The 15,396-nt window shown below is 34.8% G+C and overlaps 1 protein-coding gene across 1 annotated transcript; it reads right to left on the bottom strand.

Annotated features, from left to right (window-relative positions):
• Positions 1 to 854: 854 nt before the first annotated feature.
• Positions 855 to 15,235, bottom strand: LOC112049960 (trimethylguanosine synthase). The gene is made up of 11 exons (XM_024088034.2): positions 15,093 to 15,235; positions 14,870 to 15,002; positions 14,067 to 14,205; positions 12,283 to 13,646; positions 11,792 to 11,999; positions 11,359 to 11,596; positions 10,619 to 10,754; positions 6,273 to 6,433; positions 5,223 to 5,398; positions 4,501 to 4,623; positions 855 to 4,068 (listed from the first exon to the last, which is right to left on the bottom strand). The coding sequence occupies exons 2-11, from the start codon at positions 14,998 to 15,000 to the stop codon at positions 3,973 to 3,975; spliced, it is 2,772 nt and encodes a 923-aa protein (XP_023943802.2). The 5' UTR covers positions 15,001 to 15,002; positions 15,093 to 15,235; the 3' UTR covers positions 855 to 3,972.
• Between the last annotated feature and the right edge of the window lie 161 nt (positions 15,236 to 15,396).

Here is a 15,396-nt window from a genome sequence, read left to right as displayed (position 1 = left end):
TTTCTCAATAGTTTTTAGGTTCATCAAAAGTGTTTTATATTATTTTCATTGACCTATAATTATAGCCTGGTAAGTAAATTAAATTTATATATATTATCAAACCGTTATTTAGGCTTAGGACAATGATAAGACGTCATAACATAAAGGGACATCGGCGTCCCTGTGGTCGATAACGGACACTATTTATGAGAAATTATTTACTTCACTCCACTGATGAGTTTTATATATTACCCTCATTTTTATTGAAAATGTTGTAGAATATGCTTCGTGAAGAACGTGGGGTTTTAGACATCAAAGATAGTGATATCCTATGGACTTGAATGGGTGATAATTACTATATCAGGGTGACGATCAAGAGGTTTTTGAAATTCAAATTGAAGACACTCCTCAGCAACTTTAGTTATCAGAAAGTCTGTCGACTGAACTATATATTCCCCGTCATCAAAGCACATAAATATCAAGAACCAGTTTTCAAGTTAAGCCAAAGAACATACATCTCAAATACTATGCATTACGTTGAATTTGAATTTAGTTAGGTGCCTACAAATTTGCCAAGAAATTAATGATTGTGTATATAGACTCTATTGGCATATTTTTTTCAAATTATACTTTAGTTAGTCGAGTAAAGTCGAGGAGGACTCCTCAAGATGGCGGACTGGCTGTTTGAAATCCACCCCCATGATATGGATATCAAATGACAGGGGTTTGCTGTCAGGAATACGAAAAAAATTGTCACGTGACTTAAATCCAATATTTTTTAAACTATTTAAAGTTATTTTTCAAGTTATTTTAGTCTGAAATAATTGATACAATATCAGTTTTCTTTTGAGAGGAGTTGAACATAAACACACATCTTTGTTTTCATTCTATATTTATCATCAACAAGTATTTACATATGGTCTAAGAGTCCATATTAGCCAGACCTTTAACTTTTAAAAGCTGTAAGATTGCCTATGGTCGATTTGATGATCTATAGTTCATTTCATGTAGGTGCGGGTGACAGTTCATTTCACTCTTGAAAGTTTACCGCGATTCACGATAATAGTACGTTTTATGAACGTCATACAGGCGTCTGTTACGGTGTTACTGTACCCATGCTATCTGAAAAACACTATAAGCTCCTTATTACTGTACAGTCTAGCTTCATCTGAAAACTGTCAGCGTTTATAAAACCACAAAGGTCTGGCCCTACAGGCTCTTGCTCTAATAGATCACAACAATTAAATGGTCACACACAAGGCATATATTTTTTCATTGAATTTTAAAATACAGTTAACCACAGACAAAAAATATCTAGAGTAAAAAATATTTATAAAAAGGTTAATGAGATTATAATAGAACATAATGTGCTAGTTTATAGTAGATTGTGCTCTAAACTTTTTGTTATTTATTTAATTTAATTTTTTCAACACTGATCACATATAATTTTATACATGTAACTTTATATGGTAAGATTTCAAAACTGTTTTATAAAGATGAAAAACCTGACCATGTTGCGTATATCAAAAAAAAAAATTGCTTTTTTGATATTATATTTTGTTTTGAAGATTTTACTTTGGTTGTACTAGTTATAGTGCACAGACAGGCACGTTGGTGTGTTAAACTGAATGTAGAAACATGATTAAATTATAATTTGCCTGCTAAGCAACGGCTTTTTGATAAACGGGTTTTGAGGTATCACTCGAAATAATGTAACTATGCGTTTCTGTTGTAAAAACGTTACTTTAGTTTACACAACGCGCTTTGTCAAGCAAAACCTTCAACATAAAATATATTCTTTTTATTAACTAGCACAGGTACTAAATTGGCTAAGAAAAATTATTGTGGCGTCTCCAGACGAAGTGTTTTATATTTCTAGTCAGAGCTACGTAGACAGAGAAGGAAATAGACGAATATAATTTATAGCATCCATCACATTCCCTAAAAACAGAAGACTTATTAGAAGACATTTTTGACAATTGTTAAATTAGTATTGTTTTTAATGCTGCGACATAAAATCATAATATTAGAAGTTGATAAAAAATGGAACTAATAAATTCGCTGTGTGGTAAAATCAAATTTACTGTCATCAGAAAGATCTGTCATTCTATAGCAACCAATAAATTATTATTGATTTTTATCAGATATTAAAATCATAGTGGAAATACTATGGATAATTAGCAGACCATTCAATCAGCTATCTGACACATGATACTTACTTAATCCCAAGTGGATGATAGAACACAGGGTCACCCTATGAACGACAATAGATAATAAGTGACTACAGCGCCCTCATTTATCTTCTACTCTTTTGTGTTGCACTATAGTGTAACCACTTTGTCTCAACTTGGTACAAATAATAAGTAACCAGTTAGCTTCAAATATATTTAGTGTAGTGATGTGATGTCAGAATCGAATATCTTTTGACTGATAATTGCACACCAATCACTAGTCTACTTCTTTCTCTGTCTGTGTAGATATATATTATGTAGCTTTCTAAGATATAGTAAGATTTGTTCTTAAGATCTACTAAGAGTTTTCTAACTTTAAAAAAGTGTTTACAAAATAACTTTATAGCATAAGCAATACTTAAAACATATAACCAGTCAAATCATTTTCCCCTGTATATTGGTTTTTTCGTTATTACAACACAGATATTACTATAAAATATTTATAACTATTATACAATTAAATGTACTTTATCTACTCATATAAACCACTTTTTTCTCTTAAATCAAATGAATCATGGAAATCCTGATATGTAATAACCAGTAATAATTATTATTTTTAAGCTTAAATTATTAATTATTTTCTGTAAGGCAATATTCATTTTGAATACTATTTATGGAATATTGTATGAACATTTTATCAAGTTAACTTTTATTTTTAAATGCTATTCAAAAAAGGCATTTTAAGGTTATTATTCTTATATTGCTTAGATAATAATATTACAAACAATAAAAAAATCAAAGTGTGATATGTACCAAAAAACAAAATGCGTCTACTAATTTTACTACATTTTTATATACGAAGTTAAATGCACACTTATACAAACTATAGAACACTTTAATCATTCTTTTGTTTTTTTTTTATTTTTTTACTTAATTTTAATGGAACTTAACAAATACAATTTGCGCGAGTAAATACTCGTATATTTTATCTACTTTTGGAAGTCTGTTTGGCTTTTCATTCCTTCATGTTCAAATCATTATTTTTTTTTTCATTTTATTTAATTAAATTCATTTAATAAATTGTACCAACTGGGTAAAATTTACTCTGTTAGTGACATGGTATGGAAGTCAAACAATTATTGGTGAAATATAATTGACTGAACATCCATTTTAATTTAAGTATACACAGTAAATAGTAGATCACTTCCCGCTAGTATTAAGTAGGGAATATATTGTTTTTCAAAAGATATGGACTTTTTGAGGACTTAGGAACTTATTCTGACCTTTTTTTACGATTATGTCTATCTGTCTGTAATGTCTGTGTGTATACGTTTTCATTACATTTAAACGGCAAAATCGGTTTGAACGAATTTTAAAAGGGCAGCACTTAAAAGGGTTTAACTAAACTTACATTTCAACAGACAATATTTATGAATGAAAGTAATTCAGGTATATCAGGAATTACCTTCAGCTATATATAATTTATAAGCAATATTTTATGTATATATTTAGAAATTAATAGTTTCTAATTTGGCTTTGACAAAGGTTAGTTGCCATTATGTTGTTATAGACACACCAAATTAAGAGCCTCAATAGCTCAACGGTAAGAGCGGTCGGACTCACCACCGAGGGGTGGTGGTTCGATCCCCGCCCCGTTGGTCTATTGTCGTACCCACTCCTAGCACAGTCTTTCCCGACTAGTTGGAGGGGAATGGGAATATTTGTCATATTTAAAAATATGGCAAATATTCTTTTAAAAAAATTTGTTTGTATTAGAAATTAATTTAATTGAAAAAAAAAGTAGTCTAAAAAAACCTTCGTTTTAATAAAAGTAGGCAGTGATGGCAACAAATCTCCTATCCAGGTAACTCTGTTCTATTTCTATAGAACTACCTGTATCCTGTGCTAACGCCAATAGCTGAAAAAAAAAAGAGTATAGTAAGTAAAAGAGTTTAAATTACGATTCGCTCTGAATAGCATAAGGGAAAAATCTTAACCAAATAACTATTAAAGTATTAGACAAACTAATTTTAGCAGACTCAGAAATGGATTACAAAAATAAGAAAACTAATGTCAAACAAAGGTTATCCACAACTTAATTAACAAATTAAACTGTAACCAAAATAAGACCCTAGAATGACCTTGAGTGGAGTCACGCACTTGTGTGTAGGGTTAAAGACGTCTTTGATAGTTGTTGCATAATAAATGAATACCAAATCTAAGCTCGTTTACCTCAGAAAATGACAGACAATTTTGTTCGCAAATTTGGGTGCGATACTGGTCCTTCTATAATTGGTCTGAGGGTTAAGGAGATGATGAGACAAGAAGAATAAACATTGTAGAATGATACCTGATCTGTTTTGGTGTTCCGCGGTAAGTACAAGCTGACGTTGGAGTTGATTTCTCTGGCTACCCTCATCAACTCTGACGCTGGTTTCGGTTCCAGCATCTTTTCTATGTCATACTCTACTTGCTGTCAAAGTAAAAGTTATTCATCATTAATCTATACTTATCTATAGCAAAACTGTAACAATTCCAATTCTGTAAATTCAAGATATTTTGAAAGCAATTGAATATACAATTTCGAAAAGGCTACATGTCTGAAAATTTTAAATGTCAAAGAATTAAAAAAAAAACGAATTATTTTCCAACGAGATGAATATATAGAATATCCGACATGTGCCGTTTTCGAAATTGCATATTCAATAATCAATACTGAAGCCAAAAATATATTTTTTGTCATTTTTTGTCTGTGTGTATGTCCATATTTTTGTTGACCGTGCATCACGCTGAAAATACTAAATTAATTTAAATTAAACTTTGCTCGATTTGAGACCATAATACGTAGAAGGTTATAGAATACTTTTTATCACGAACATTAAAACAGAAGGGGATGAAACAGGGGTTCAAAGTTTGTATGGTAAGTCCTTTACGTTTCAACTTACATTTGTACTAATTGGTATGTGTACTACCAGGAAAAATACTAAAAAGAATGTAATTTAAGATTTATCAAAATTCAAAGTGTTAAAAAGAGGGTAAAGAATAGAAGTCCCAAATTTTTTAAGTTTATACCTCTGAATACTTGGGCCCGCCCCACGGTGGGCTGAGGAACACCATGTCAGCACACAGCGTGGGCCCAATCTCAAGAAAGTCCCCCTCAATAAACTGGATCTTGTCTGCCACGCCATACACCGCCGCGTTGTGCCGTGCCATTTCTATTTTGACTGGGTCTATGTCTATGGCTATCACTGGTGACAATAATAAGATTAGTTGCAGTAATAATAGTCTAGTAATAGATTCACTGGTGCTCTTTTCGCCAATTTGTTTAGGAGCAGGAAAATTACGAACAAGATGTCAGAAAGAAAATGGACAACATTTAAAAAAAGAAACAGGTTCTGCTTGCAAAAATAGAACCGTTTTTCCGACGAAGGGTAAAAAAACGTATATTTAGGTTTCAGCCGAAAAGCTTGACCCACTGAGATAACTCTTTGGAACATCAGCGCCCTCTATTAATTCGTACCGACATTATTCTCGTGGATTATCGGTATTGGTTCGTTGTTGGTGAAGGTCAGCGATGGCAGGGGGGGTGTCAGCCATTTTGAATTCAGAAAGCTTTTGAATCTCAGCGTCGTCAGTACCATATTTCGAAGAACGAAGTTTTCATGTTATTTTATTTATGTTACCAAAGTAATGTTACTTTTATTACGCTTATTTATTTTTTGAACAAAAATATATGTTTTATCGTTTTTTTTTATATGAGTAAAATTCCTATTCCCTTCCAACAGTAATATTATAGTATATATAATATGTGTATAGCCCGTATATATTTATATTTATTGAAATAAAACTTCTTTACTCACGCTTGACATGGGGAGTGTTGGTGAATGTGTTACGAAAATAATTAATCAGGTGATGGATGCTGCCATCTACAGGCATAGCGAAACAGTGTTATTTTATCTACCAGTAGATGGCGTTATTAGAGAACTTTGAAACAATCCCTTTTTGTACACTTCAAGAACCTGTTGTGATGCAGTCACGCCCGCGTTCAGTAGATCCAGATAACGCTCCCTATAACGAAACACACTTTAACTCTTTATAATATTAGTTGTTAGTATAGATTACCTTTCTTGGAAGTGAGTGCGAACTGTATGGTGTTCCCACCCGCGCCGCAGAAGCCGTCCACCACCACGTCGTACGTGTACTTGGTGGCGATGTGGCGCGCCACGTTCTCTGGCGTCACGCTGAACCAGCTCTCGCGGTCCAGCTTTATGCCCTCGTCGAATCTACATACAAAGAAACATATTGAATGGAAGCAAATGTTGGATGGGAGGCATCAGCCGAGGCTAGTTACCACCCTACCGGCAAAGACGTACCGCCAAGCGATTTAGCGTTCCGGTATGATGCCGTGTAGAAACGAAGAAACGAAGGGGGTGTGGATTATCATCCTCCTCCTAAGAAGTTAGCCCGCTTCCATCTTAGACTGCATCATCACTTACCATCAGGTGACATTGTAGTCAAGGGCTAACTAGTAAAGAATAATAATAATAAAAAAAACAACCTATCATCATCATTAAGTGCCTTATTCCAACTGAAGTCTGGCGGTCATGTGTAGAAAACTCTTGCGGTCTTTTGCAAAATTTTAAGCTGTGTGTATGTTAACTTGATCCACTCTTTGACATCATCTATCCACTTTCTTTGCTGTCATCCTGGAGCACGTTTTCCGGGTATCTTACCTTCTAGGATCAACCTAGGAAACTCATAGAGGGATCCCCTTTGCAATGCCCGAAAAATGCAACTTTCGTCCTCATAATAATTGGCATTCAAGACAAAGTCTTTCCAGGAAATTTTCCTTGGCCCCCACATCACAAAAGCTTGCACCGTCGACAACACTCTTTTTTCAGGACCCATGACTTGCACCCATATAAAAAGGTGGACCTAACGCTATGCTATGGACATAATAGACACATATTAGGCTCCGGCACACAGATCTGTGCAGTCTGCCAAGAGGCAAAGGAAACACGTCTGTCTCTTGGGCAGAGGAAACACCCTTACTTCCAAGGTATTTCATTGTCAGCCCAGAGGATGGAAAACACATCCAAGCCTAGAAACTCCTGCTGCAGCAACCAGTATTGAAGGGGAAACTAGTCAGTGGCGATCACAATAGACCGGAAGCTGACAATGTGATACTAAGGGATATTAAGAAGAAAAAGAAGATGTTATTTTGCTAAAGTTATAATGATTAGTAAATATTCTACAGTGTTTTTTTGATCACAGCATCACACGTTACCCAGCTGGATGAATTTTTAAAAAATCTTTTTTGTTGTGCTTCCTAAGATAAAAAAAATCAAGAAACTTGCACGCAAACATCATAAAATTTAATTAGAAATAGACAATAAGAGAGACAGCTCATAACAACGCTAATTTCTAAAGCACCAAAATAGATCTAAATATAGGTACTTGGAACGTAAATGGATTAGCTCCCAACAAAGATGAAGTAGAATTGATACTTCACATGCATAGGCTTGATATACTTCTTATATCGGAGACCCACTTCACTAGCAGCAGCGTAGTAAAGGTAAAAGGTTACCATATCTACCATACAAATCACCCAGATGGGACTGCACATGGAGGTACTGCAGTCATAATTAAGTCATCTATAAAACATTATGAATTGCCACCACACATTACTGAAGAAATACAAGCTACATCAGTAACTGTCACAGACAAAAATGGTGACTTTAATATCTCTGCGGTTTACTGTCCACCAAAGCACAGAATATCAGAGGAGCTGTTTTCGAACTACTTTAGAAGTCTTGGTGGTCGTTTCATTGTAGGAGGGGACTGGAACGCCAAACATCTTCACTGGGGTTCAAGGCTAATAACCACCCGAGGAAGGGAACTCAAGAAAAGCGTAGATAAGAATCATCTAGTAACCATCGCAACTTCAGAACCAACACATTGGCCTACAGACCCTAATAGATTGCCAGATTTGCTGGATTTTTTCATATGTAAAGGCTTGTCTCGGCACTTCTTTACGATCAGCTCAACCTTAGACGGGTCATCTAATCACATCCCAGTTACATTAACTATGAGCTCAAAAGTTGAGACCAAGTCAAAGAGGCTCCAACTGTATAATAAGCGGACTGACTGGGAAGCGTTTAGAACCATAGTAACTGATGAGCTTGATCTTCAAATAGCCCTTAAAACAGAGAACGACATAGATAATGCTGCACACAAATTTATGACAGTGGTACAATCAGCTTGTTGGAAATCAACACCGGAAACGCCAGGCTCAAAACCAAGACACAAAGTGGTTCCAAGTGAAGTAAAATGTCATGTTATGGAAAAAAGAAGGCTACGCAGAATATGGCACAATACAAGACACCCAGAAGACAAAGCTAGGTTCAATCAAGCAATAAAAGATCTAAAAAGCACCTTAGCAGCAGTGAATGAGGCCGAAACAGAATCATATCTGGAATCTTTGACTGCTACTACTGCTACTGACTACTCACTCTACAGAGCTTGCAAAAACTATAACAAACCTGTAAAGCCCAAACCACCTCTTAAATTGGACGGAAATTTATGGGCACAAAGCGAACAACAAAAAGCTGATGCCTTCGGCGATCATCTATCTGAAATATTTACACCACATGAGCCCGACTGTATCAATAATGACAATGAGATATTAGACGTCCTTAGTCAACCTTTTCAACTTTGTTTACCAATAGCATCTACTAACCCAGCAGAAATTAACAACATAATTAAAAATATGGAAAATAAAAAGGCTCCAGGATTTGATTTGATAGATAAAAAAGTTCTGTTAGAATTACCCAAAAAAGGCATTGTGTTTCTTACCATTCTGTTCAACGGTATCATGAGAACTGGATATTTTCCGGAACTCTGGAAAGTTTCACAGATAATAATGATTGAAAAGCCTGGCAAACCAGTCCATGAAATAACTTCTTACCGTCCAATCAGCTTATTACCTGTAACGTCAAAAATTTGTGAAAAGGTTTTGATGCGCAGGCTTATAAAGGAACTCAGAGAAAGAAATATCGTACCAGACCATCAATTTGGTTTCCGACAAAAACATGGTACGGTGGAACAGATACACAGAGTATGCAGAACCATTAGGGAAACTCTTGAACACAAAGAATACTGTTCGTCTGCATTCCTGGATGTGCAACAGGCCTTCGACAGGGTGTGGCACATGGGTCTTTTGTTCAAGATTAAAACACTGCTACCCCACACATTCTTCGGATTAATTAAATCATACCTTAGTAAGAGAATCTTCCAAGTAAAAGAAGGAGAATACACTTCCAAATTCTACCCTATAAAAGCCGGTGTGCCGCAGGGTTCAGTCTTGGGCCCGATACTCTATACAATCTTTACAAGTGACCTACCTCAGGCAAACGACGTTGTCGTGGCAACCTTCGCGGATGACACCGCTGTTCTAGCTCGCCATAGATGTCCCAAAACAGCTTCAGAAATCCTACAATGTAGTCTACATGAAATAGACAAATGGCTGTCTAGATGGAGAATAAAAGCCAGTGCCACGAAATCGGTCCATGTGACCTTCACGCTTTGTAGAGGAAACTGTCCACCAGTATCGCTACGCAACAACCAACTTCCAGAAAGCGATAACGTCAAATACTTGGGCATGTACCTGGATAGAAGGCTCACTTGGAAAAAACATATCCAAACCAAGAGGGATGAGATATACCATCGATATAGGGGGTTATATTGGATGCTTGCTCGTAACTCCAGGTTGTCCCTGGAAAACAAGATACTTGTCTATAAAACAGTAATTAAACCCATATGGATGTATGGAATCCAGTTGTGGGGATCAGCTTGCGACTCCAACATCACCATTATTCAAAGAGCGCAAAACTACATACTGAAACAAGTGTCGAACGCGCCGCGGTTTCTACGAATACCAGAAATTCACGAATACTTACAAATGCCAACAGTAAAAGCAGAAATAAAATCCACTAACGACAAGTACAAAGATAGACTCAGAAATCATCCGAATCATCTGGCTGTCCAGTTAACGATACCACAGGCGATTCGACGCTTGAAAAGACGGCAAATTCTTGATTGAAAGCCACATATGAAATACATATATATGGAGCTTCTCCCGCTGGGGAAGGTTGCTTCTAACCGCCAAATCTCCCTACAACTCCTCTGCTCATAGTCTATCGACTGATCGCACGAGATCAATAGAACAAAAAAAAAAAAAAAGAAATAGACAATATTAATATATAGCGATCAGCTTTAGTTCTTCATGCATTGGTCGATCGTATACAATACATTTATATATTTTTAAATATGGGCGGGTCAGAGTGTAGAAAGTGCACATAAGTCAAAGTGAAGCTTCACCTGGTCCGCTAGTAGGTATTAGATAATACATCAATCCCTTCTGGATTTTCCTCAAGGATAAAGGTCAAAATGGAAAACTATTATATTACCTGTGAAATAGGGAATGTCTTTTTTTCCAATATTTATACATTTTGGGATCATCTCTGAGTTCGGTTGGCATATCTGATAGGTCATAATTCTCTTCTTTGTAATGTCTTTTTTGTCTGCGCCTTCGTTTTACTTGACCTGAAAAACATTAAATTTAATAACATTAAATAAAACAAATTTGATGACATCTCACTTTGCTTGTTTACTTCAAAATAAAGTTTCATAATTTGTTTTGATTTAGTGAATATAATGAAAAAAAAACAGTGAATATATACCATTTTTATAGCTGCTTCCTAATAGATTATTTGCCTCTTTTGTGAACAGTGTTTAAACTGAATTATGATAGTATTATAAGCTATACTTTATTTTGTACCGTCAATAATAACAAGTAAAAAATTTTATATAAATGAAAAAATATCTACATAAAAATAAAAAAATTGAATGAGATTGAAAAATCTTCTTTCCAAAAAGAAAAAAATACATATTATTATGTCTTTGCAAACTTCTGATCTGATTTGTGTAGAGTTTTTGTTATTTGGATGCATATTTTAGTAGTAGTAGTAGTAGTAGTGGTTTTGTAACATGATGGCAGTTTGCTTTTTATTTATAAAAATAAATCCTTAAAGTTCTAATAAATGTTTTTCTAATGTAATTTTGTGTAAGTAATATGGATGTATGAGTAGTTCACACAGCTACTTAACGAAGAATGTGAAAATGTCATCAAGTAGGGTAAATAGCTTACGTGTATTTTCAATTACTTCATCTGCATTCTCTTCACACTTACTATCTGATGGATCGCTAACATGCACATCTGAAGGTAGTAAATTTTCCGCAGTTTCATCCTCTTTATGCACAGATTCATCAGTCACATTTACTTTGTCTACAGTCTCCTGACTATGTTCCGAGTTTTTATCACCATCTGATTGTATTTCTTGAGCGTTTTCATCATCTTCGGTCATTGCGTCTTGTGATTCTTGACTCTGTATAAAAACATTATTCAGATTGCAGATTCAGCCTATAATAACAGCAAGGCCAAGAGAGAGGACTTAGAGTGATTTACTTTACGTTTCAAAAGTGCTTGGTCAAATATGGTGAACATATGTTTGTTAATGAATGAATAAAATTTGACTTTTACACTAAATGTGATTTTTTAATTGTACCAAAGTTTGCCATACCTCATCTATACACGCATTTCCGTCGTCTTCAAAATATGTTTTTCGTGAAACACCAATTCTTCGGTTTCTTGGTGGACGCAACCTTGCCAAACGTTTCCTATAAACAGGTTGGCCTTTCGGAAGTTGTGAGGAGTCAAAATAGTGACCCATTATTTGGAATGTCTCCCTGATCTTTTGGTTCGTAACTTCTTCGTCGTCTATTTCGTGACTGTAAATATAAATTTTAGTAAATTAAATAAACTTTTTTTGATGATTTTAATGATTAGTGTAAAATAAAAACAAAAAAATTAGGTCTTCTTTGTAGTTTTTTTTTTTTCTATATTATTGTTGACAGAACATGCAGAAATCATGCAAATATATTGCACAATGTATTGTGCTGCACTTGTCTACCTGAGGCATAGATAAATTGTTTAATTATGTAACAAATTACTTGCTTGCTACATATTTTCTAAAGAAGATTAGGCTAACTTTTGGATAATTGTAAATCTCACCTTCTTTTTAATGATATTGCCTTTTCTTCTGGTGGTTCGTCATCATCATCATCATCTTCATTATTGAGATTGTTAGTGATAGGGCTGCTATTGTCCTGTTGGACATTATTCAACCCTTTATTACTATGAACTGTTTCTAATGCAACAGTTTCAGTTTTATGCTTATTCCCATCTTCCCCTTCAATTGGTTGATCATCTTTTTCTTTTTGTTCTTTTAGTAAATTCTGTAACAGCATACCCACAGAAGATAATATACGATTGCTCGATTTCTTGCCCCTCTTTTTGGCTTTCACTGACTTGTCATTTAAATTGATTTCATTGATTTGTGTTTGCACTTCAATTACTGATGGTAACTCGCAAGAATTACCTTCACTATTCTCACATTCAATCTCAGAAATTTTTAGTTCTTCAACTTTATTTTCGAGAGTAATGTTTGATTTTAACAGTTTGTTATGCATTTCATGACATTCAATGTAGTTTGCATAATGGAGAGCATATTGTTCCCCAAAGTTTTTCTTCCACAAAAATTGCCAATGCTCCTCGCTATCTGTCTCTGGTGCTTCTGTGTATTCAATATTAACAATACGTGTTTGATCATTCAATTGATCATCAGATGATCTGGATGACACACTGTAATCATCAGTGGGGGTAGATACTGATGTCACATGACTTGATGTAACATTGCAACTGGATAATGTCATCTTTGTTACATTAGTCATTGAATCAGTCCCTGGTAGAGTCCTGGGGCTCACAATTCTTTCATGTTCAGAGCAAGACCTCCTTCTATGTACAGGAGCCCATAAATCATCTTTATTTGCTGTCACTTCAATATTTTTATCAATTTTGTTATCCTCTGCACTGAGTTCTTTTTGTTTCTTTTTGTAAGGATTAACTTTTGAGTCATATGAGAACTTTCTTTCCCTCACACCTTCATTGTCATCTTTTACTTTTGAATCACCTTCTTTATAACATATTGGGTCTGTGGAATGTTGTTTTGGGATATTATTTTTATCCATTGATAGTTCATTGTTTTCCCCTAGATAAGCAGGATTAATATAATCACTATATTTCTCTATCCATGATGCCCAGATTATTCTTTCACCATTCAAAGCCCAAAACTTTTCCCATGTATCTTCAGATAAGTAATTTTCATTGATTTCAGTGGAATCTTGTTCCATTTTCTCTATTTTATCAAGTGTGGTGTAGTCAGAATGACAATCTTGATATGTCAAGTCCGCCCCACTGTCACTAGGCTGGAGAGGATGAGAGGGAAAACAGTGTATTTGAGTGGGGTCAAGTTCATCATTTGACCCATAGTTGTCAGTGTGGGAGGCACTACAATAACAGCTGGCACCTTCGTCTTTCTGTAAATCATTGCAAAATTATAAAAGCACTTTACTACATTTCAAAGAAACTGAGCTTATTTGGATACCTGTAGTAAAGCTCTTAGATTTTGTTTTCTAGAATAATCTCAGAAGAAAAGTTACTCGGTCAGTGAACATCCAGAAGTCAAAAACACAAATGATTGGAAAACATAAGAGGATCCAGTCATAGAATTCCTCCCAATTGATGTCAATTGGTAAAGTGCCCAGAAGGCCATGTATCAATATTGCCATGTTGTATGGGAATTCTATGACCTAAATAAAGGCTTGTCTTCTGGTCACAGAAGGCCTTAATTTTTTAAACTGAAATGATTTCTTCTTGTTGAAGGTATTTCAGACTTCTATAAGATATTTCAGTCTCTATACTACTTAGTATAAAATACACTTAAATAAATATCTTACCTCACATTTAACTTTATAAGAAGTGTTAGCAGAAAAATGAACATGAGAATGATCATCAACTTCCTGTGATTGAGAGACTAATTCACCATCACTCTCACTACAACATTCTCTTTCCCCATAATAAGTCAGCACTGTATCCCTTTAAAGAAATGTCTAAAATAATTAATTTTACCTACCTTTCTATAGCTAAAGGTTATATGGTATGCTACAAGACTCAAAAATGGAGCAAGCAAGTAACATACTGGTACCCAAGAGATGAGACCAGACAATGTGGATGTCCGACAAGGTACGAAAGTCAGAGTGGCATCTGCCCAACTCTGTGGGGCCTTGCAGGACCAGAGTTGCAAGACAGGGTGCAGCGAAAACAATTGGAGGAGGCCTATGTCAGGCAACACTATGAACATACTATACTATAGTGGGACATACTATAAAAGTTTCAACACAAAACTTGTGTATACCAAAGGCCGTTTGGAATAAAAGGCTATTTTTTTTTTTTTTTCAAATGTCTTAATGCTTCATTTTAAGTTTGCCATTGGAACACTATATTGTTTTGAGTGTTTTGATTACTTGAAGGGTGATGATGGTATGGTGGTAACTAGACCCAGTACCCAACTCAAACCAAACACATGTATCAACAGAACTACTGTGCCAAAAAGATATTGGAAGTATATTCAATGATTATTTACCCTATTTACACCCAAACTTCCATCATAGTAAGGTTGTTTTTCTAATTTTGTACAAAATATTGATTATTAATTATAGCCTATAACTTATGAATTTCAGCTCATAGTTAAATAACCCACCTTATAAACGCTCGACTGCATAAACAATAAAAATAATTATCTTCGTAAAGCTCCTCGGTTTCGTCGATATAAAAATGAAATTCGGCCAAAGGTTCCCACCGATGGTAATGATCATAATACTCGGACATCATCACTGAAATACAAAGAGATACTAATGAAATATTTTGGAAACCACGAAAGTAAGACATTACCTATTAATTACATATTTAATAATTGTACAAACGTTTGCAAACTAAACTCGAAAATTAATCGTATTTTGTAATTTGTATGGATAGTGGATTTTCTTTGACAGAAAAGAAGACAGATCACTCATCACAGAGACGAATTGTGTGTGTGTGTGACTTTAAGATACTGTGGTGTGTGCAAAGAAGGTCTTTGGGTGTGTGTAACACTTGACAGTCGACCCATGCCATGGGAACTTAGAAGAACGTGAAATCTTTATGAAGCAGCGCCATCTACATCCTAGATTTAAGATTCCTGGATAGTAAATTCAATTACTTATGGTGTGTATGTATTATAATGTTTTT

This window comes from Bicyclus anynana, chromosome 15, assembly GCF_947172395.1.
Source record: "Bicyclus anynana chromosome 15, ilBicAnyn1.1, whole genome shotgun sequence".
Taxonomy (NCBI): domain Eukaryota; kingdom Metazoa; phylum Arthropoda; class Insecta; order Lepidoptera; family Nymphalidae; genus Bicyclus; species Bicyclus anynana.
This window is presented reverse-complemented; position numbering and strand designations above follow the sequence as displayed.